General features: G+C 37.4%; 3 protein-coding genes across 10 annotated transcripts; 1 reads left to right on the top strand and 2 right to left on the bottom strand.

The window, feature by feature from the left end:
- Positions 1 to 8,346: 8,346 nt before the first annotated feature.
- Positions 8,347 to 17,043, bottom strand: rad1 (RAD1 homolog (S. pombe)). Of its 2 annotated transcripts, XM_051679700.1 has the most exons (7): positions 16,899 to 17,043; positions 15,234 to 15,447; positions 15,037 to 15,145; positions 14,653 to 14,911; positions 14,212 to 14,310; positions 12,221 to 12,350; positions 11,519 to 11,667 (listed from the first exon to the last, which is right to left on the bottom strand). In XM_051679700.1, the coding sequence occupies exons 2-6, from the start codon at positions 15,426 to 15,428 to the stop codon at positions 12,233 to 12,235; spliced, it is 780 nt and encodes a 259-aa protein (XP_051535660.1). In that variant the 5' UTR covers positions 15,429 to 15,447; positions 16,899 to 17,043; the 3' UTR covers positions 11,519 to 11,667; positions 12,221 to 12,232. The 2 variants fall into 2 exon arrangements, with proteins under 2 accessions (XP_051535659.1, XP_051535660.1); XM_051679699.1 differs by lacking the exon at positions 12,221 to 12,350 and having other exon boundaries at positions 8,347 to 11,667.
- A 257-nt stretch (positions 17,044 to 17,300) lies between these two features.
- On the top strand, positions 17,301 to 21,807 carry LOC127430235 (intraflagellar transport protein 20 homolog). Of its 7 annotated transcripts, none has more exons than XM_051679872.1 (7): positions 17,304 to 17,390; positions 19,842 to 19,878; positions 20,219 to 20,266; positions 20,775 to 20,936; positions 21,110 to 21,195; positions 21,276 to 21,379; positions 21,501 to 21,807. In XM_051679872.1, exons 4-7 carry the CDS (start codon positions 20,810 to 20,812, stop codon positions 21,580 to 21,582), a joined length of 399 nt encoding a protein of 132 aa, XP_051535832.1. In that variant the 5' UTR covers positions 17,304 to 17,390; positions 19,842 to 19,878; positions 20,219 to 20,266; positions 20,775 to 20,809; the 3' UTR covers positions 21,583 to 21,807. The 7 variants fall into 7 exon arrangements, with proteins under 7 accessions (XP_051535836.1, XP_051535832.1, XP_051535837.1 ...); XM_051679874.1 differs by having other exon boundaries at positions 17,313 to 17,385; XM_051679877.1 differs by lacking the exon at positions 20,219 to 20,266 and having other exon boundaries at positions 17,307 to 17,390.
- A 154-nt stretch (positions 21,808 to 21,961) lies between these two features.
- On the bottom strand, positions 21,962 to 23,388 carry tmem97 (transmembrane protein 97). The gene is made up of 3 exons (XM_051679871.1): positions 23,146 to 23,388; positions 22,919 to 23,063; positions 21,962 to 22,743 (listed from the first exon to the last, which is right to left on the bottom strand). The coding sequence occupies exons 1-3, from the start codon at positions 23,257 to 23,259 to the stop codon at positions 22,469 to 22,471; spliced, it is 534 nt and encodes a 177-aa protein (XP_051535831.1). The 5' UTR covers positions 23,260 to 23,388; the 3' UTR covers positions 21,962 to 22,468.
- Between the last annotated feature and the right edge of the window lie 700 nt (positions 23,389 to 24,088).

The following is a 24,088-nucleotide window of genomic DNA, read 5'->3' as shown; positions in this document are numbered from 1 at the left end:
CTGCCTAATATTGTGTAGATCACCCTCGTGCCACCAAAACAGCGTCAACCCGCATCTCAGAATAGCATTCTGAGATAATATTCTTCTCACCACAATTGTACAGAGCGGTTATCTGAGTTACTGTAGACTTTGTCAGTTTGAACCAGTCTGGCCATTCTCTGTTGACCTTTCTCATCAACAAGGTGTTTCTGTCCACAGAACTGCTGCTCACTGGGTGATTTTTGTATTTGGCACCATTCGGAGTAAATTCTAGAGACTGTCGTGTGTGAAAATGCCAGGAGATCAGCAGTTACAGAAATACTCAAGCCAGCCCATCTGGCACCAACAACCATCCATGCGATTATCTAATCAGCCAATCGTGTGGCAGCAGTGCAGTGCATAAAATCATGAAGATACGGGTCAGGAGCTTCAGTTAATGTTCACATCAACCATCAGAACGGGGGAAAATGTGATCTCAGTGATTTGGACTGTGGCATGATTGTTGGTGCCAGATGGGCTGGTTTGAGTATTTCTGTAACTGCTGATCTTCTGGGATTTTCACGCACACAGTCTCTAGAATTTACTCCAAATGGTGCCAAAAAAAAAAAAAAAAAAAACACCCAGTGAGCAGCAGTTCTGTGGACAGAAATGCCTTGTTGATGAGAGAGGTCAACAGAGAATTGCCAGACTGGTTCAAACTGACAAAGTCTACAGTAACTCAGATAACCACTCTGTACAATTGTGGTGAGAAGAATAACATCTCAGAATGTTATTCTGAGATGCGGGTTGGTGCTGTTTTGGCAGCATGAGGGGGACCTAAACAATATTTGGCAGGTGGTTTTAATGTTGTGGCTGATCGGTGTGTATGTAAGTTTGATATATGTTAGACTTTTTGTATATTTTTATGTGGTTTTAATATATTTTCAAGGATTTAAGGCAGCTGTATCCTATACAGTAAGGTTTTTTATTCATAATTCAAATTTTTTTTTATTCGAAATGTATTCATTTATGTTTCATGGTATATATTGTCGCATTGTTAAATGGTTATTTGTTAGAGCTGAAAATCGTCATTGTCCAATTAATCAGTTATTTCTAGAATATCAAAGAGATTTCTGTATTACTTTCATTGTAATTTTATATATGGATCTTTCCTGGGATTCGCTAACATTTCAACTTGAATTATAATTTTTTTCAACCACATTTGATTTATTGTCTGAATACTCCACAACATATTAAATCTCCAACAAATCATATTTTCCCATGTCGGGCATCAAAGCCCTTTTATTATTTTCATTTCTCTTTCTCTCTCTCTCTCTCCTGATTTGGACACTTTTTTTCTCAACCCCATCACGGATATTATGGAAGTGGATTGAAAATTATTCTACAAAATACTGGTTATAAAATAAACATCTACCTACTGCTAATGTTTCCCTTATATCAATTTAATCACTAGCCTACAAATATAATATTAATGACAGTTTAATTTACAAATAGGCAAATTGTGTGTCTGTGGTCTCATTATTTTTGTTAAAAATATTTTAAGTTCTGATTTTTAACTAAAACCCCAACTTTTATGTGTTAGCCCTTAACATGTCAGGCTGTGTTCAGCAATCAATACATTGATTTTAATTATGTTCCCATCAGGGGCGTAGTTTCCAGGGGGGATGGGGGAGGTACCCCCCCCCAATACTGAAAACAAGCAAGTACAAACCCATCAATATTTATACCATGATCAAGGGAAACATGTAGATGCTTCAAGCTGCATCCCCCCCCAATATTCAAGCCAAATCTACACCCATGGTTCCCATTTTACCCAATATTGTCACTCTCCTCTCAACCCCCACCAATAGCGACTTGCACCCACATATTTTAAACACCATGTTTCATTCAAGTAAATATATAGAATATGTGATGTATAATTCATAAAGTATTCCATATTTTTGTTACAATATTCATAAATGTGGTGAATAGCTCAACCCTGTCACAGGTTGACAGTGAAGAAATTTGAAGAGCTTGTTTTTGTTTTGTTTTTTGCTCAAAATTTCCACTGTTTCTCATGTGGTGTAGGACAGAAGACCACATGGCATACATGAAATTAATAAACACTATATATATTTATGGATTAAAATATCATTTTGAAAAGTACTAATTTAATATCTTAATTTCATGTGATGGGGTTGAATTGAAAACGATACCCGGACCTGACTATAATACACATCAAATTTTAAATACAAATTACGATGTTTCCTGCACCATGCTGTTGAAGAAAGCTGAATGATGTCACTTCTGATTAAAAATGTCACATATGGGTGGAACCAAAATTTTATGGGCTGAAAATGGTTGGTGTGATGGGGTTGCGTTCAGACTGAGGGACAAAAATTGATAGTCTGGTTTTTAAAAAAATCATGATTTTTATTTTATTTTTATATAATATGTTTCTTAGTAAAGAACACAAATAAATGTTTACATTAATGACAAAAATTACAAACAGGGTGTACATTTTGTTGATTATTTAGGTACAAAATCAGTGAAGTGCCTCAGGTGCATGACAAAATGCTTGATATAAGATAAAAAGACATTCACACCCCTTCGGTCTCCACCACTCCAGCCATCAACTGCTCTTGTTCACCCGCCCTCTAATCAGCCACACCTGTTCCCAATCACCTCATCAGGGACTCTATATAAACACACCTCATTCACTCAGGAGCCGTTTACATGACAACGTTTTCAACTAAAAACGGAAAACTTTTTATGCGTTTTGGCTGTTCGTTTACAAGGCAAACGGCGTTTTTGGGGCCTGAAAACTTAAACTTTTGAAAACGGGTTTCAAAGTGCACGTTTTTGTAAACGATGACGTCATGCGCACGCGTATTACGTGTTATATAAAGAATGATGGATTGATAGGCATCAATTTGAGATGTATAATTATCAATATGAATACTGGCGTCTGTGCAAATAACAATCAACAATTTATTAATTTGGTGTGTTTTGTGTGGAGTGTGAACATTGTACAGTAGGCAGAACCTGCAATTTGAAAACCTTGAAATTAATGTATGGATTCAGATGGAAAAATGTTTTGTATTTTAAGTGTTATTTAATTTTATTTGATGTACCTTTACCTTGCAATTCATTCACCCACCGCTTATGTATATAGCCTATAGACAGAGGTGTGATGTACAGTATTCAATGATATGCTTAGAATATGAAAACATGAGGCAGTGAAAATGCATGTTAGATCCAGTGTACACAAGACCTCTCTCTCCATCAGAAGATATCCATAAATCAGAGTTCTGTCTGATATCCAAAACCAATCAACATCAACAGCTTATGTTAACTCACTCTCCTACCAGCCCAAGAGTCAGCAGGGGGAATACAGAAGAAGGCAGGAGACGAAGTGATGGTAAAAATGAGCAGAGCTTATTGAATAATCTTGAGAGTTCAGTCTATAGGCATGCGCGTGAGTACTTCAAAACTACAATGGCGGACTACAGGACTGTGTGTGTGCTGCTCAAGATTTAGTTTATTGACGCTTCTCCAGCAAAGTCATTGTAGTAATAAAGCCGTCCGTCATCCGTCCAGACAAACTTGTTCGATGCTTTCGCCATCATCTTCATTGTTTGTATTCACCGCTCTGTGGAAGAATGCTTATGTGCGCAGGCGCGTAGTGTTTCTTTACAAAGTGACATCGCCAACTACTGGCCTGGCATGCATAATACTTTTATACGTTTTTAGTCGTTTTGGCGGATCCGTGTGAACCTTTTGACAACGTTGTCGTCTGTACGCGAAACTTTTCAAAAACGCAAAGGAAAAACATTTCCGTTTTTAGTACATGGTTGTCGTGTAAACGTACCTTCAGTGTTTAGAGTCTTTTCTCAGATCATCTCTTATCACGCCGCTAACATTCCTTATATGTTAGTTGTTCTTTGTTTTGCCTTTTATAGTGTTCAGTGTTTTCTTTGTAGTTTTGTACTTTTTTTTTTTTTTTTTTTACATTACGCTTTTTTCCACACAAAGCGTGACAGTTCTTTTATGATAAAGATTATTATAATGCAATAATTCTTTTTATTAACATAACATCTTGTTAAATGCTTTTAACATTTAATTTTAATGAACCACCACTTTAAAAAGTCTAGGGGACTGAAATATTACTTAATCCCAAGAATGATCCAGAAATTAAAAAGCAAATTAAAACTATTTTAAAAAATTATAATATATAAAAATTACAATTATTTTAATACAAATATTACACTGATATTACAATAATTTTGCTATTTATATGGTAGTTTGTTCTACAGTCTTTTAATGAATTTTTAAATATATTGTTACATAGGGTTTTCATATATTTCCTAAGATTTTAAGTAGCTGTATTCTACACAGTAATGGATATTTACTGTATTTATTATTCATTCATTCATCTTATTTATATTGGTATAGTGTTCTTTCCTTTGTGAGTTCAGGTACATATATACATGGTACAGTTAATACCTGGGTCATCTATACTAAATCATCAAATAAGAACCAAGCAACATTTTTGCTGCCATCTCACTGCCGACATGAAAGATCAATCACAAAAGGCAGTCCTTTAACTGTAAATAAATAACTTCTCCCTTTGCTCCAGTGTCCATATTACAGCTATGAACAATAAGCCTACCTACCAAAGTTCACTACATGGGGATAGACATTGCATTTTATGAGGGAAAGGATCAATGCATTCGTGTGCTGAGAATGAGAACACGCTGAGAATTGATGCACGTTTTGTGTGCAATAGTTACATTCGTTACCAGAACACAACATCCATGTAGGTGTGTGTTTGATGACATGAGAGTGAAGCTCAAGTATACTTAGTCTTGGTGACATCATCCCATTACTTGACTCCCCCCCCCCCCCCCATCTTCACTCATACTATACTATACACAAGATCTGATAAACCTGTAAACTGTCTCCAGCACTACCCATTCACCTCCCACCACTCAGTTTACACATATTAGCTTTCATTACTGTATCCAACAGTCCCTGTTGCACAAGAGAGGTGGCACAGTGTAGCAGCAGCCACCCTTCATAAGGTAATGGGAGGGTGGTGAGAAACAGTCCATAGAAAATGATCTGCAGGTACAGCTCCAAACAATAGGACTTGACTGTTTTAAGCACCCATTTGAAACGTGGTCATCAATAATAGTTATTGTGCAGAATGTTATTTTGTGTATCATATTCCATAAATGTGGAATAGTGGACAATAAGGTAACACTTTGTATTAAGGTTGTGTCATATAAGTTAACATTAGTTTATATGAACTAACAATGAATAATAATTTAACAGTGTTTATTATATCTTGGTTAATGTTAGTTTCTACATATACTAATACATTTTAACATTAAAATCTGGATATGTTAACATTAGTTAATGCATTATGAGCTAACATTAACTAGCAATGAACAATAGTATATTTACAAATTAACATTAACCAAGATTAATAAATGCTGTGATATTTTTTGTTCATTGTTAGTCCATGACATGCATATGTATTAACTTGTTAAAGGAATATTTCACCCAAAAATTCTCTCATCATTTACTCACCCTCATGCCATCCCAGATGTGTATAACTGTCTTTCTTCAGCAGAACACAAATGACTCCATTCCATACAATGTAAGTTAATGGTGATCAGACCTTTGCAGCTCCAAAATTCACATAAAGGAAACGTTGATAATCCATAAGACTCCAGTGATTAAATCCATATCTTCAGAAGCGATGTACTGTAGTATGTGTGGGTGAGAAACAGATCAAAATTTAAGTTCTTTTTTTACTCTAAATTTCCATTCACATCTGAAAAGTCACATGAGGTGCCTGTTTATTTTTATTTTCACATCTGAAAGTGAAAGTTAAAGTGGAGATTTAGAGTAAAAAAGGACTATAATATTGTTCTGTTTCTCACCCACACCTATCAGATCGCTTCTGAAGATATGGATTTAAACACTGGAGCCATATGGGTTACTTTTATGTTTCCTTGATGTGATTTTTGGAGCTTCAAAGTTCTGGTCACCATTCACTTACATTGTATAGACCTAAAGAGCTGAGATATTTATGTTTGTGTTCTGCTGAAGAAAGAAAGTCATACGCATCTGGGATGGCATGAGGGTGAGTGTATGATGAGACAATTTCTATTTTTGGGTGAACTATCCCTTTAACGAATAAAACCTTATTGTAAAGTGTTACCCTTTACAATAAAGTTGTATAGTTAACATTGTAGTTTACATGAACAAACAATGAATAACACTATTACAGCTAATTTCTATATATACTAATACATTTTAATATTTCAAGCTGGATATGTTCACATTAGTTAATGTATTAGGAACTAACATTAATTTACTATAACTAACAATGTATATATTAACATTAGTTAATGCAACATTTAACATGAACTAACAACAAATGATACTTTAACAGCATTTATTATGTATCTTGGTTAATCTTAATTTCTACATATAGTAACATTAAGATGGATATGTTAGGTAATGCATTTTAAACTAACATTAACAGTATTGTATATGTAGAAATTAACATTTACCAAGATTAATAAATGCTGTAAAACAAAAAGTGTTCATAGTCGGTTTATGATACTTAATGCATTTACTAGTGTTAATGAATAGAAACTTACTGTAAAGTGTTACCCTAAGGTTGTATACATTAACATTAATTAACGCAAAACAAGTTAACATGAAATAACAATATGTGATATTTTTACATCATTTTAATTTCTACACATACTAATATATTTCTACCAAACTGGATATATTAACATTAGTTAATAAATTATGACTGAACAATGAACAATAGTATATTTACAAATTAATATTAAACAAGATAAAGCTATATTGTATTCATGACACCTAATGCATTAATTAATGTTAACAAACTTTATTGTAAAGTTTTACCAATGATTTTCATGTCACAAATAATCTCAAGGAAAGGAAAACAATGGGTTCTTTAACATAACTGATTACAGAGTTATGCATCTGACACATAAGAACCATTGTCATCTGGGCAGATTGTGCCTGATTTGAGATTATCATTCAGTTGAATGAAAATGACTCATTTGTGGTAATGATTTCTTGATATGAAAGTCATAATGATCCAAATGGAATGTGTCTATAGAGACAAAAGCAACAATCATTAAAAGCATTGTAAAAGTCAAACTGTTTATGTAAAAATTGCTTTGTTTACATTTTTTCTTTCAAATTTCTCATCGTAGAAACAGAAGTGAGAGAACTTTCAATTGAGACCCAGTTTCAGTCACACTTTTAAATGTTTACAGTACACAGATGACTGTAAAAGGAAAGGAACTGACATAGAACACCATAGTTTGTGAGCATGTTTCACTTGTAACCACATTAAACTTTTGTCATCAGTGCTTTTACCCATGCCTTCAGTCAACATTAAACAGATGACCAGGGTGACAAGGAACCTACAAGATCACGATTAACTGTCACAAATGCATTCAAACTGTCCATATTACTCATGAGCTGAGGTAATATTTAACATAAGGATCTTTATATGAAATTTATTCTTAAAAGCTTCAATACTACTTATTCAGAATTTGTGGTACCTTTAGCAGGTGTCATGTTCATTGCGGCCTTCTAAAAGAAGAGCTGCATAAGATAAAAAGCCCATTGTCCAAGTGACGGTCAATCACACTGGAAGGGAAGGACTATAGTGATGTCAGAGTTGCTACAGCCATTACCTCATCTCCATCATCAAGGATCATTTCACACATGGTTGCAAGCTGGGGCATGAGGGAGAGCAGTATTAATGGGTTTGGGGGTGGATTGCTGAGTGCTGTTAAGGCCAGCTGTTGCCATCATGACCCCATGTGACACTCACAGTCCCAGAACAATGGTTTGTTGATGCAAGGTATTTTTAACACAAAGTGAAGGAATGTTATACTCAAATCATGTTTATGCATGGTGGAGTTTCCCATGCCTGGGTGCCTTTCAGCTGACTAAGCAGGAGGTGTTGGTATTGCCTATTGTAAGTACACCTCAATTTCACAGTCATTTGTTTTGTTCAAAGACCCACCTATCTTATTGGATGTTGATGGCTTCTTCAAGGCTAAATAACAACTTAAGTATTTATCCACTAAAGGGTGATAATTAGTTTAATGTTGATTTACATGAACCCAGGGGCAGGGCCAAAAGGGTGGCATGGGGTGGCAGCTGCCACCCTAAAAATGAGCTTTGCCACCCCAACCCGGACCCCGCACGCGTCCTGGAGACAGTGCGCAATGGGTTAACCCGTCCGTGTCACGCATTGTCCATAACAATGCCCCCATCCCAACCCACCCCCAACTCTTGCCATCCTGGGCAAAAAATCCTGGACATGCCCCTGCATGTACCATGTCCATTTTGTGAATATACAGTATGTGTAATGTGTACATACTGTGTGTGTTTGTATGCTGTTTATTCTGTACACTACATTGTGTGGACCACGTACCCAAGTTTTTCACTTTTACTTTTGCTATTGCTTGTATGTTGTGGAGTGACATTTAAATGACTTTATTTCATTTGAATAGCTGGCTATTAAAAGTCTGCATGAACAAAAAAATAGGTTTTGATACTTCTAATTCACTTTCATTAACAGTATTTTAGGTTACGTAGCGCAGACACCTGACCACATTTTTTTTGAATGTATGTAACCTCCGTCACTTAATGTAACAGACAATATGATGACTCATAGTCCCTGGTGACAGCACTGAAACCCATGCACCTTCTCTTTATCTCCCATGGGCTCTCTTGTTGCTAATTGTTGGCATGTCACAACAGTTAGGTCATTGCTGAGCTTGTGTTGTTTACAAAACCCAGCAATGCCATTGGCAGAACCTGACACCACTTGATTCACTGGTGGGTCAAGACAGCGGGTCAGTGCAGGATTGTTTATCTGAGAAATGGGGATTGTCCACTTCATCTCCAAGCTTGTGTTCAATGTGCAAAAAGTGATGCCATCCCCCTGACATCACCTCTTTGAGTGATATAGTTCTACCTGGATCAAGTTGCTTACCCTTATCAAATGATACACAGGTCTTGGTCTGTGGACAGTGTTTACTTGGTTACGCCGAATGTTGTTGGATGTTGTCTGTCCATTCCAGTTACTGTTTATGTGCAAGTAAATAGATCAATTATAAAAGAAAATTATAGATGTAGTGAAATTCACTATATTTCAATGTAATTGATTGATCGTGATTTTATAATTAGCCAATTAAAGAACTTTGCTGTAATACAAAAGCCTTTCTGTCCATGAGTCATTGAAAGGTTGTCTGTGGTGATAAAAATGAGAAAACATAAGTTTAAAACACACATGTCAAGTTCATAGAAATGTAATCTTTGAGTCCAATTTAGTTTCATACATTTTTGAAAAACATTTTTAGCATTTTCTACAAAAATGTATTTGATAACTTTTCAAAAAAAATTTTTTTTTTCAAATTATATATATTTTTCTAAATATCTTACATTATTGAGTCAAGAACATCAAGACGTTTTCTCAGGGTTACACCACATGACCTGAACAAAATGTGTATTTCTTTTTTAAAATGTCAAATTATCTGTTATTTTATTTTTACTTTACACTCAGGCTTGAAGGTCCAAAGGGGTCCTCTCTCTTTCATGGTTAAACGGAAACAACAAAATGGCAACTATGATTAGTTACACCACATGACTGATTTGGTCTTTTGGACAAAAGTTTTTCAAATATTAATCACATTTTAAAACACCATTTTTTTAACCGTTTTTTTTTTTTTTAAAGAAATATTAATAATGTATGATTCTGTTCTTCTCATGGCAACATTTATTTTTCTTTTTAAAGGAGTTACATTTTGGTATGTTCTCACCCAAAAGACATGGATTTAACCACTGGAGTCATTTGAATTACTTTTATACTGCCTTTATGTGCTTTTTGGAGCTTCAAAGTTCCAGCACCCATTCACTTGCATTGTACTGACCTAAAGAGCTGAAATATTCTTCTAAAAATCTTTGTTTCTGTTCTGCAAAATAAAGAAAGTCATACACATCTGGGATGGCATGAGGGTGAGTAAATGATGAGAAAATTTTCATTTTTGGATTAACTATTCCTTTAAGGCACAGAAAAAAATATATAATAATAATAATAATAATAATATATATATATGACTTTAAACTCAGAAATTGGAAACACGTTCAATATAGGTGTATTTAAGCGATTGTTTTGTGTGATAATTTTTTTAAATGTATATTTAATAACTTAATAGATCTAAAAAAAAAAATTATCACTTAATATCTTTTACCTCCACCCTGGTCATTTGTTATCTAACTAAAGAGGATAATAAAAATATATAAAAATAATGTAAGATTTCAAACAAATTAGATCAAAATCACTATTATTTATTTTAAGCATATGAACCTAATCTAATGATAACAGCGTTGATACTCATTTAGTGGGCTTTACTGCAGTCTCTAAGCAGCTTGTATGCGGCATTGACATGCATCATGAGGGCAGTCACCCGCTGAGATGAGCAGGATGGAGCTCGCAGAGCGACAGAAGTACCGTTGTTTTGCTCCTGTAATGTTCCTCTGCCCGGAAACAGTGTTGCCTCGACAGCTGCGAGTGGCGAAGCGATTGGTCGCGAGGCGGCAGTTCAAGCATCGCGCGCTGTTCTGGGACTTTCTTTTAACAGTGCGTGCGTCAACCAATATCAACGTAAAGCTGCTTGTTTGCCTCACAACGCCTTCGTGTAATAAAATGAACATACATTAAAAATGTCGATGTTACAGGCAACAACTTTAACCGTTCGACTGTCTTATAATTTAGGCCATTATCATACAAAATATTATTAGTTGCAAGCTGACCATTGGATATGGTCACTGAATATGTTATACATATGTCTTGCAACATTACTCAATTATATATATATATATATATATATATATATATATACACACAATTTATATTTGCTCTAATGAGGGCATTTACTGTAGCCAATTCCTAGGGGAGAACTTTATCATAGATAAAAGAGTAAACTATTTTTGAAGAGGTAAAAGCAAGGCCAAGAGTCCAAATATAACCATGTCTATGACATTAATTTATGCATAATTCCATCTTGACACATGACGCAAAAATGTTCCGTATCAGACTTCTAACACATGTAACAATTAGCATCTCTTTGTCGCCCTCTGCCGATCAAGCACAGTGCTGTCAAATTCAAGGCAACGTCCATTGGTTGTTAAAAGTGAGAACTTTATCATAGTTAACCTTTATTTAACTACAGAGGGATGTACTATCAGAAGGGGGATATTCCATGTGTAATGGATTCACATGAACCATCAGGTCAGTGTGCATTAAATATCAAACAATAAAACATTGCTCTTTCAGAAAGCCTTATAAGCAAAGATGTTGAACATAAGAACTAACCAATCAAATGAAGCATCTCCATTGTAAACATTACATTTTTGGTAAAAGTCAAAGGAAACAATGAAAAATGTCACGTCTATTCTTCTTCCACTTCTTCATCCGGGCAGCAATAGTATTCCACAAAACAAATCTGTCCATCATCGTTCCTCACAAGATACTGTAGAGAGAGGAAGCCTCGACTGTCGGTCCTCACTGAGACTTTACAGGACAGGGCCAAGGCCTTTGTAGAGGGCTTCAACAGGGACATTTTATACCTTTGAGAATTCACACGAGAGAAAATAAATCTTACTGACTTCTGACAAAAAAAACTATCCAACAATACATGTTTATATTATCTAAGGAACAGTTCACCCAAAAATGAAGTCTGTCCTCAATCACTCCACCTCATGTTGTTCCAAACCAGTATGACTTTCTTTGATTTCATGGATCACTACAAGGAGATGTTAGGCTCATTGACCACATTTACATGCGCTTGAGAAAACTGTTTATTCCAGGGTTTTTGTAGATAGCGTCATTCTGAAATGTATTGTAAACGAGTTCCTTTCGGTTTCCGTTTAAGGGATTAAGAGAAAGCGGTTTAACACACACAGGTTTCTCCCAGAGAACGCAGCTTATTTGGCCATGTAAACGCATACGCAGCATTCTAACCAGTTTTTGAGGAGTGCGCATGTACGTGAACAGACCGGGATAACAAACATCATAGGATGGAGCCCAACAACACGTCAACACAGTGGAGAGAAACCAACATTTTTGGGAGTACAGTGGAAAAACGCACATACACTATAAACTATACCCATTTATACATACCAATGTAAAATATCAACTGTCCCTCACGTTTGCGTATATGCGCTCAAGTACATTGGGGGAATCCCAGAGTTTTACATAAGAGGGAAACCCCACTTGCAATTCTGCAAACACAGCAACAACTCTGGAATATCTGAAAATAAAGAGAAGCAACAGAGAATAAAATGGCAAAGTCTTCCTTGTATCCCATGTTTGTTTTTTACACAAGCGTCGCAGGGAAATTACATTGCTGTGGAGAAAGCTGTTTACTGATCGAGCCACATGTGTATGGGAGTAAAGAGTATGCCGCTTATACAGTGCATGTAAACGGGAACGCCACTTTCTCGCAAATAAACTGCTTTCTGGCATCCATGTAAACGTAGCCAGTGTTAGGAACTAACAGCCTCAGTCACCATTCACATTCCTTTTATGGAAAAAGTGCAGCATCAACATTCTTAAATTCTCCAGTCAGTCAAATGGAACAACATGAAGGTGAGTAAATGATGACAGAAATAAAAAAATAATTTTGGTTGAACTATTTCTTTAAACACTTACATGTCAATGTAATGTATAGCTATTTTTACTATAAGCATCTTAAAGGTGCATTCAGTAATTTGAGGATAATTTAAAAAGTTTTACACATTAACAAATGAAGTTTTTTTGTGAAGAGTGATCTGGTGTATATTCACATGAGATGAAGACTGCACTCATAATAGTTTTCCATAAAAAGTGTTTTTATTCTACATGGTGCGAGTCACCCCTTCAGTGTGTTTCGCCACGTTGAAATGACATCGTCCGCTGTGTTTCACTAAACGTCGAAGAAGAAAATCCTCATGCTCATTGGCTGCCGCCTATGTAGATACGCTTGGCTAGTGTTGTTTGGTGAAGTAAAGAGCAAAAAGAATACAATGGAACATATTTATAATCGTGCTTTAGAAGCAGAGACAACAGGAGATTCAGTAGCTGTACTGCCAAAGAAGCGAAAAAGGTCCGAAGCAAGAAAGACCGGCAAAGACAAAAAAACTAGAGTAAACATCAGTACGGCATACACAAGGTGGAAAGATTTGATGACGGAGAAAAACATGAGTAGTGATGCCGATGTTGCTTCTTTTTTTGGACAGGTAATACATTATTAATTGTTTAGACCACCCTCTAAAATAGTATCAGTGGAATTTACAGAAAATTCATGCAAGTTTCCCACAAACTTTTTAAAATTACGTGTGTAACCAACGTATGTTAGTAACGGAGAGTTTTCAGCTGTGTTTACAAACGCAACCGGAAAGCAATGTGTAAATTTTATTTTCTTTGTTATCACAGCTATAGTAATCTATAGCCCATCTACCTCCACCTCTATCAAACGGCATATGTCTTCAATCGTTTAGTAGCTTGGCACAGCGATTGTTGAGGATTTTGTGTAAACCATGATGTTGGTTTGCTTGGAAACAAAACGACTTCTTCAAATACAGTATTCATGGACATGCTAAATTTGATCATCAACAATTCTAATCTTTCCATTACCATATCATTCTGTATCACTAGATAATTGAGGTTTATTTTACGCTTAGCAGTTCTCTAATAAAGGTAATAACTGTCTTTAGAAATAACTTGAAACATAGACAGTCTCCAAAGATTATTGATATGAGGGACAATAATAATCTATCCTTAACTGTAGAAGTCTGTTCGCTTGAATTCTGACGTTTGTTTTTAGGCAAAGCAATTATATTGTAGCAGTAATAAATAACTTTATAAATTACCTCAAACTCCGACATTTTCCAGATGCAAATGATATTCCAAAGCTTGCGGGGGCAGCAGAGACGATCATGCTGATCCACATCGATAGATGGCAGTATAGTATCTAACACCACTGTCGTATCGGTACTTAAAAGTACACGAAGAAGAGCAATGCTAACGCTAGCTAGAGAACTACTGAATGCCCCTTTAAGAGATCTATCTTGTGACAAGGTTTGAAATTAGCACACAGATCAAACACACTAAAATGGCAAATGTCATCCAACCTGTTTGTCTGCGTTTTAGTACACTGGAACAGCTCCATCATGTCTGAGTCTTTAGGGTAATCATAATGGGCATTCCCAGAGTTTCCAAATGTGGATAATCTAGGGTGAAAAGGAAAATTTTATTTTGAAGATGTATTGACATTGCATTTGTAGAGTAACCTAGCAATACCATCTCCAAGATGCTTGGAACCTCCTATCAGCCAACAATCTTGAAAATCTGTGCGCAAGTGTATCTAGGAGAATTGGTGAAGTTCTAAAGGAAAAGGGTGGTCACCAAATATTGATTTAGTTTTTTTTATGTTTACTGGATTTTGCATGAAGTTAATTGATGAATAAAAATGATTCATGCTATTATTTTTTGAAAACATCCTCACTATACAACATTTTGCACAACTGCCTAAAAGGATTGCACTTTACTGTACATGTTTAATATTACTATACCTGAAGTAAGGATGGCTTGGTGACATAGTAATCTGCAGAACCTCACTGGTCATGTCAAGCTCAGAGAAAGCCTCTTTGAGACTGTCTGACTGCAGAATAACCTTGTTGATTACATTTGTGCTGCAAAAATCAAAGTCTATGGGCTCCTCTGGCTCCTGTGTATTGATTTTGCACACAGTGACCACGCCGCCTTCCTCTAGGAACAATGTCAGTGGGTATCCATAGCCAGCGTAGCACATTTTCAGGGCAGTGCACACACCTTAATGGTAAAAGAAGAGAAAGAATTAAAATACTTGCATGAGAGTAAGAAATGTTCTCCGACATTAAAATATATCAGGGCTGAACCATCATAGATATTTAAATGTTATGATGTATCATGTATACCTGGCACTGTGCTTCCAGCAAATATGGTGAGGCAATCCAGGAGCACAGTTAAGTTCACCTGAAACCCGACTGCATCCTCTTTGATGATGTATTCTTGAAAGATGTCAGCCTGACGTAACACATACAAATGCACAGATCAACCCATCTCCTAAAACCTGAAACAGGGTTATGTCGGAAGCTGTTCCCCACACACAAACCTGAATGAATGCATTGGCTTGAAGACACTTGGAGTCCTCCACTGTCACCTTTAAACCATTCTGCGTAGCATTGAAGATGGCATGGTCCTTGAAAGAGATGGCTTTGAGGATGTTGGAGAGATTCTTCGCATTATCCAGACTGGCTATAAGAATGTACTGCTCATCATCTGCTTGGGACTGAGTTGACAGAGGCATGCTTCTGCGATGTCAACATCTGCAATGAAAAAAATTTATAATAATAATAATAATAATAATATTATATATATATATATATATATTGCATTGCTATTAACTCACCAGCTGCTTTTAGAAATTTACAAAGTATCATGATCCATGATCATAATATACACTGATCAGCCACAACATTAAAACCACTGACAGATGAAGTGAATAACATTTATTTCGTTACAATGGCACTTGTCAAGGGGTGGGATATATTCAGCAGCAAGTGAACAGTCAGTTCTTGAACTTCATGTGTTGGAAGCAGGAAAAATGTCAAGTGTAAGGATCTGAGCGACTCTGACGAGGGCCAAATTGGGGTAGCTAGACGACTGTGTCGGAACATCTCCAAAACGGCAGGTCTTGTGGGGTGTTCCCAATGTGAAATGGTTAGTGTCTACAAAAAGTGGTCCAAGGAAGGACAACCGATGAACCGGCGACAGGGTCATGGGCCAAGGCTCATTGATGCACGTGAGGAGTGAAGGCTAGCCCGTCTGGTCCGATCCCACAGAAGAGCTACTGTAGCACAAATTGCTGATAAACTTAATGCTGGCCATGATAGAAAGGTGTCAGAACACACAGTGCATCACAGCTTGCTGCGTATTGGGCTGCGTAGCTGCAGACCAGTCACAATGCCCATGTTGACCCCTGTCCACCGCCGAATGCGCCTACAATGGGCAAGTGAGCATCAGAACTGGACCATGGAGCAATGGAAGAAGGTGGCCTGGTCTGATGAATCACGTTTTCTTTTAGATCATGTGGATGGCTGGGTGCGTGTGCGTCGTTTACCTGGGGAAGAGATGGCAGCAGGATGCACTACGAGAAGAAGGCAGGCCGGCGGAGGCAGTGTGATGCTCTTGGCAATGTTCTGCTTGGAAACCTTGGGTCCTGGCATTCATGTGGATGTTACTTTGACACGTACCACCTCCCTAAAGATTGTTGCAGACCACGTACACCCCTTCATGGCAACGGTATCCCCTGATGACAGTGGCCTCTTTCAGCAGGATAATGCGCCCTGCCACACTGCAAAAATTGATCAGGAATGGTTGGAGGAACATGACAAAGACCTCAAGGTGTTGATTGGCCTCCAAATTCCCCAGATCTCAATCCGGTTGAGCATCTATGGGATGTGCTGGACCAACGAGTCTGATCCATGGAGGCCCCACCTCGATACTTACAGAACTTAAAGGATCTGCTGCTAACGTCTTGGTGCCAGATACCACAGGACACCTTTAGAGGTCTTGTAGTCCATGCCTCGACGGGTCAGAGTTGATTTGGCGGCACGAGGGTGACCTACACGATATTAGGCAGGTGGTTTTAATGTTGTGGCTGATCGGTGTAGAAGTTACTGTTACACCCACACAGATGGTCAAGCTTCCCATCCCATTAAAGAAAGAAGTAAGCATTAAACATATTCAACGGCGACCTTTCATAAGTTAAACTTACCCAATACACATAAAAAAAATGTTTACATCGTTTAAAACAGAGCGAGTAGACTTTTTTTCGATGTTGGCGCCATTAAAAGTTGTCGCCGCTCAATCGTCCAATATTTTGGACAACCTGTTATTATTCATCCTGTCCCTCTCACGCCCCACTGTGTTCTGGTGCGGAACTGCAGGGAGTATTTAAATACGGATTTTTTAAATATCAGAATAAGGGGGACTTTGATGTGAGAAGTTAGCCATAAATACACGTTTGACATTAATTTCTGGCAATTATAATTTGATTTAATTATCATATATTTTAAAACATAAGGGTTGTTTTTTCCCATTATTATTAATACAATGTGCCCAACATAAATGTTAAACTGTGTCTGTGCACCCCTCTCACTCATCATGAGGTGGTCCGGCCGTCGCTTGGCAGCCAAGACGGACAGACAGATGCGAGGAGGCGGTCAGTTACTCCAGCAGAAGTAGCATATAATCAAACTGAAGTAAGGTAGGTTAGAGCCAGTCGCTTATCTTTTTAACTTGATTTAAATATCTTAGTCAATCTAATAATTTGAGAGAGTAATTGTGGATAGTGCAGTTTTCTTTTCGACCACATGTTCACTAGGCTACTTACCTTGTCTGGTCAAGGTCTGTTTGTTTTTGTTTATCTATTCTAGCTCAATAGCAGTCCAGAGTTTTACAAGCAACAAATAAATATTTGTGAGCAACAGTATTTCTTCGTCATTTTTGTAAATGTGATTTCTGGTGTGGACAAGCCGAGTTGTATTGAAACGGCAGCTTAATGACAAATCCATTTAACCAGCTAACTAGCTAATCGGTTAGCTAGCTTATTGTGGTTAATAGATATGGTGACACATGTGCTTTAAAGGGATAGTTCACCCAAAAATGAAAATTGTCTCATTTACTCACCCTCATATAATATCAGAAGTGAATGACTTTCTTCAGCAGAACACAAAGATTTTTAGAAGAATATTTCAGCTCTGTAGGTACTTTACAATATAAGTGATTGGTGACCAGAACTTTAAAACTCCAAAAGCACATAAAGACATCATAAAACTAATACATAAGACTCCAGTGGTTAAATCTCTATCTTCAGAAATGATATGAAAGGTGTGTGTTAGAAACAGATCAATATTTAATTACTTTTTTTACTATCCACTGATCAGCCACAACATTAAAACCACTGACAGGTGAAGTGTATAACATTTATTATCTCATTACAATGGCACCTGTCAAGGGGTGGGATATATTCGGCAGCAAGTGAACAGTCTGTTCTTGAACTTCATGTTGTTGGAAGCAGGAAAAATGGGCAAGTGTAAGGATCTGAGTGACTTTGACAAGGGCCAAATTGTGATGGCTGGACAATTAGGTCAGAGCATCTCCAAAACGGCAAGTATTGTGAGCTGTTCCCGGTATGCAGTGGTTAGTACCTACCAAAAGTTGTCCAAGGAAGGACAACCGATGAACCGGCGACAGGGTCATTCACCCAAGGCTCATTGATGCGAGTGAAGAGCGAAGGCTAGCCCATCTGGTCCGATCCCACAGAAGAGCTACTATAGCACAAATTGCTAAAAACTTAATGCTGGCCATGATAGAAAGGTGTCAGAACACGCAGTTTGCTGTGTATTGGGCTGCATAGTCGCAGGCCGTTCAGTGTGCCCATGCTGACCCCTGTTCTCCGCTGAAAACGCCTAGAATGGGCAAGTGAGCATCAGAACTGGACCATGAAGCAATGCAAGAAGGTGGCCTGGTCTTATGAATCACATTTTCTTTTAGATCATGTGGATGGCTGGGTGCGTGTGCGTCATTTACCTGGGGAAGAGATGGCAGCAGGATGCACTATGGGAAGAAGGCAGGCCAGCGGAGGCAGTGTGATGCTCTGGGTAATGTTCTGCTGGGAAACCTTGGGTCCTGGCATTCATGTGGATGTTACTTTGACACACAGCACCTCCCTAAAGATTGTTGCAGACCACATACACCCCTTCATGGCAACGGTATTCCCTGATGACAGTGGCCTCTTTCAGCAGGATAATGCGCCCTGCCACACTGCAAAAATTGTTCTGGAATGATTTGAGGAACATGACAAAGAGTTCAATGTGTTGACTTGGCCTCTAAATTCCCCAGATCTCAATCTGATTGAGCATCTATGGGATGTGCTGGACCAACAAGTCTGATCCATGGAGGCCCCACCTCGATACTTACAGGACTTAAAGGATCAGCTGGACACTTTCAGAGGCAGTGATGTGCACACTGCACAGACCTTAGCAGGGGCAAAAGGACATGGACAGAGTGTCCTCCTCACTCTTAAAGGCACCTAGTTGTTGAGCGGGGCTGGGGTGGTGGGGGGGTTGTGCCGTAGTAAAGACATCTCCGCTTAAATCTCCGTGGTCTTAAAGGCACCTCCGCTTAAAAGGGCACCTTTACATTTGTGAAGGGCATCTTTATATTTGCGAATGAAAGGGGCAGGGTCTTGCGCCCTGTAGCCCCTGTTCTGTGAACGTCAGTGTTCAGAGGTCTTGTGGAGTCCATATCTCGATGGGTCAGAGCTGTTTTAGCGGCACAAGGGGGATCTACATGATATTAGGTAGGTGGTTTTAATGTTGTGGCTGATTGGTGTAAATCTAAACTTTTACTTCCACATTCTTCTTTATTTTGTTTTTTGGCGATTCGCATTCTAAGTGCATAACACCACCTACTGGTCGGGGCTGGTCAAAGGTGGAGATTTACAGTAAAAAGGACATGAATATTGATCTGTTTCTCACCCACACCCATCATATTGCTTCAGAAAATATGGATTTAACAACTGGAGTCAAATGGATTACTTTTATGCTGCCTTTGTGATTTTTGGAGCTTCAAAGTTCTGGCACCCATTCTCTTGCATTGTATGGACCTACAGAGCTGAGATACTCCTCTAAAAATCTTCTTTTGTGTTCTGCAGGTGAAACAAAGTCATACACATCTGGGATGGCATGAGGGTGAGTAAATGATGAGAATTTTCATTTTTGGGTGAACTACCCCTTTAATGTTGGCCCATTATGCTGCAACATCAGCAATATAAAGCTGAATGTAGAGGCGCTACACAGAAATAGAGTTGGAAGGAAATGGCATTAGCATAGCCGTGTGGTTTAACTTTGACAGTTGTTTGATGCAGTTTAGTGATTCTCAGGAAACCTGTCAAGAAAATGGCCTGGTCCTATTTTACCACACAATCAAAAAAGTTGGAAGTTTTATATATAAATATATATGCATATAGAAAATGAAGTTGATTTTAGGGCTATTGAGATTTTTTACATTGTGACATTATTTTCATGACAGATGCACACATTTTACCCTCTATCACTGAAAAAGAGTTCTCATAAAAAGGTCAGTATGATATCTTCATTACCACAGCATGGAAAAAATATTTTATTGAAATTGTAAAGTGAATTTCACTAATTTTAATTTTAATAATTGTACAACAGCATCTTTTTACTGTAATAAATATAGGCTTCATTTTCATCATGCAAAAAATAAATAAATAAATAATTCAGATACTCCCACCCCAACTAACGCCATTGGTTGAGTAACATTATTGGGGTGGGTCTAAGAAGGTCACTCAAAACAAAAGAGGAATTTTTAAAGTGCCAAAGAGACAAAGATTTTTTTTACAGTTTTCGAGAAAATTAACCTGTGAATGACTTACTTAGTTGTCTCTGCATATTAAGCTGGAATAGAAGTATTTTTTTAACACAAAGAAAGTTACATCAGCTTTGTCAATATATATCTTTGGGGGGGGGGGTAAATATAACCAGGACATTTTCTTGACTGGTTTCATGAGATTCACCCAGTCTATCTCTATAAAATGATGCATCTCTATTACATTGTTGTTTAGCTTTCCATCAGTCACACAGGCAGTTTTCGGTGGTTATGGCTAAAGACCCGTTGGCAGAGGCTGGTCTTCATTTTGATGAACTCAACAAACTACGAGTACTTGAGCCTGACGTGAGCCAGAAAACTACAGAGCTCAAAGAGGACTGTGAGGACTTTGTTGACAGTGAGTTTTAGTGTGCTCATTTTGATGTTGAGGAGTGCACTTGATCTACTTTAATGTGCAGAGTGAACAGCAGTTGTCTTTGGGGAAATTGTTCTGCATCTATTAGTGTTTCAGAGTACAGACAGACCAATGGCTTTGCATTGCTTCTGATTCGCATTTGTTTCTGAAAACAGAGATTGGCCAATTTCAGAAAATTGTAGGTGGACTTATTGAACTTGTGGATGAACTAGCAAAGGAAGCAGAAACCGAAAAAATGAAGGTATGTACTTGCATTTACAATGAATATAAGTCCACATTAGTCTTATGTTCATTCTAATGACCTACATGATTATTCTACAGGCCATAGGTGCCAGAAATTTGTTGAAATCGGTTGGAAAGCAACGCGAGGCCCAACAGCAACAGCTTCAGGCTCTGATCACAGAAAAGAAAATGCAGTTGGAAAGGTACAGTCATATTTGGCTCATAATTAAACTACAAGTACTGTTTCTAATTGATCAGTAATCTATTTGTGCATTGAATTCTTGACCGTAACGAGAACATAAATTCTTCTCTTTCGTTTTCCAGATATCGAATAGAATATGAAGCTCTTCAAAAAGTGGAAGCAGAGCAGAATGAATTCATTGACCAGTTTATACTGCAAAAATGAAAGTGCAGTTTGCTTTCAAGATTCCACTATTTCTTCAATAACATCCTGTCTATTGGACAAGAAAAGTGATGTTATGCATCTGACTCACAATGACTTCCTATAAGTGCTGGGTCTCAAGCTAGGTTAATTGAGTTGACTAGTCAATAGGTGACAACCTTTGACTCTCTGTTGCATTAACATTGAGTGCTGTTGTATGGCCAGATCCAAGGGAAACACACTTCCCCACAATAGATCATAATCTCAAGTGAATGCTATTTATATACAAATGAAGTTATTTATACTATTTATATGGAAAATTACTTTGTAAATTTGATCTTTTTACAACAGGAAAATGCAGTATTTGCATTATTTACTGTAAATAATTTCATCATGAGACGTCTTGGGATAAATGTTTTATTTTTTGTATGATTTGTACTTTAATTGCTGTTTGCGACTTGAACCCATCTACAATTTACTTTATCATATCCTCAAGACATCTTTACAGTTTGGTAGTGGGACCACACCAGAAATACTTTACATTGGACATACAGCAGAAGTACTGTACTTTTCAAAACCAAATAGTGAATTCATTTATTATTCGGTTACATTTTCCATACTGTGTAGATCATCAGGTGTGTTATCTCAATATTTGACAAACTTCATACACATTTTAAGTACAATTGAATAAAAATATATTTTGCAATTACATTATTTTGTCATCTGTAAACAAAATATTTAATCAATTACTGCTTGATGTACAATGGCTGCATACAGTTCTCGAATTTCTGTAATTTGTAATCAGTACCAGATTACATTCAAGAGGTGAATTACAATGTATCCAGCCTTACACATACACTTGTCAAAACAGTGGAATGTCTAGAGGTCTGTGGAAGGGATGAACTGGCATCTATCTTTGTTTCTTGGACTTTGTGGAAGCTTTTCCACTTGGAGAGGTTGAGTTATATGCTGAGCTGAAGAGCATGGTCAGAAGTATCATAATAGGGATGATAAGGTATGGCGCATAAATAGACACAAGGGTCAGACGTTCATGCAGAGTTTGTGGACCTGGATGTGGTACCTGAGGAAAGTTATAGAACAGGATATGGCCTAAAATTGGGACCAGAGTGGTGGCCACATGAACGGAATAAACAATTGCTGGTGTTCTGATCCATTTGCAGCCACCTATAAAACAAAAATAAATAGGTATGGATAATGAGACCATTGTACGCTATGAAGCCTTTATCACAAATATGCACATTATTGTCACCACTAGATGTCACTATTGTGCCATTCTAAACGTCTAATTTCATAAATCATTCACTCAAATCTTTGCATTAATAGATTGACCAGTACTGACCCTTCAGGAAGGCGTACGCTGCGACTGGGAAAAAGGGCAGCTGCACAAGAGCCTCACAGAATACAAAAGACCTGAACCATACAGGTGGGTCCATCATCATCGGATCCTTGAATTCGGCAGCATACCACTGCAATACGTTTTTCAGCTGTAAAGCAAATAATCATATCAACCCTTAACCTAGATATGTGCAGTGACGAACACAAAGACTGCACAAAGTGCAAACTTACCGCTGGTGGATACACATGTTCAGGTAGTATAGCTTGAAAATCAATGAGGACAGTAATTGGAATGTGCGATGCAAAATAAATGAAATATACAATTTCTAAGACGCGAAGGAACATTTCGAATTAGGAGTTTTAAAAACAAGTCAATGGTAACTGTATTTCCTAAATTCCTCCTCTGTCCGAGTTGTGTGGCATCAGTGGTCAGTGTAGAGTAGCGTGTTGCTCCTCCGTTTCTGATTGGTCCTTCTGCTCGGTTATTACGTGTCTCTTTCTTTCCATTGGCCTATCAGCTCGGTTGATTCCTGAAGTGGGCGGATTCCTGATTGCTTATTGGCTAATAATCATGGAGCGTAACCGAAAAACACAACTCTTGCAAACTACCATAGTAATCATGTTTCCGCCAAAATGCCTGTGAAAGGCTACTACATTTAGTTACATTGGCCACTTCATCAAATAAAATAATAATAATAATAATATTTTGAAAGTATTTCTAAAAGCTTTTTTTGAAAGTTTTAAGAATATACCGCAACAAATTTTCACCAAAAGTTACTATGCAAGACTTTAGTGAAGCACAAGTCTCCATTAAACATTTAACGATAAATTATATGGTGTTAAAGGTGCACTCAGTAATTATTTCCCAATTAAAAAAGTTTTACTCCTAAATAAATTAATAGTAATTTTGCACTCACATGAGATGAGTCATATCAGTAACCTTATAAAAGTTTTGCCCCATGTTTTATTCTACATGGGGCAGGGGGCCCTCATGGGGGCTGCCATATTAGAATCACATGACCAGTTGAAAACTAGTCGCTTTATCTCAGTAACTGACTTGTTTTGGACACTTTCACTCTTGGATTAAATGAATCGTGGTTTATTGTGAATAGTGAATTTTTACAATGGCATCTGTAACTGAAAACTATAGATTTTGAATGATGCTGCATCCACA

Source organism: Myxocyprinus asiaticus, chromosome 39 (assembly GCF_019703515.2).
Source record: "Myxocyprinus asiaticus isolate MX2 ecotype Aquarium Trade chromosome 39, UBuf_Myxa_2, whole genome shotgun sequence".
Taxonomy (NCBI): Eukaryota; Metazoa; Chordata; class Actinopteri; order Cypriniformes; family Catostomidae; genus Myxocyprinus; species Myxocyprinus asiaticus.
The sequence above is the reverse complement of the archived record's forward strand: the minus strand, read 5'-3'. Positions and strand labels throughout refer to the sequence as shown.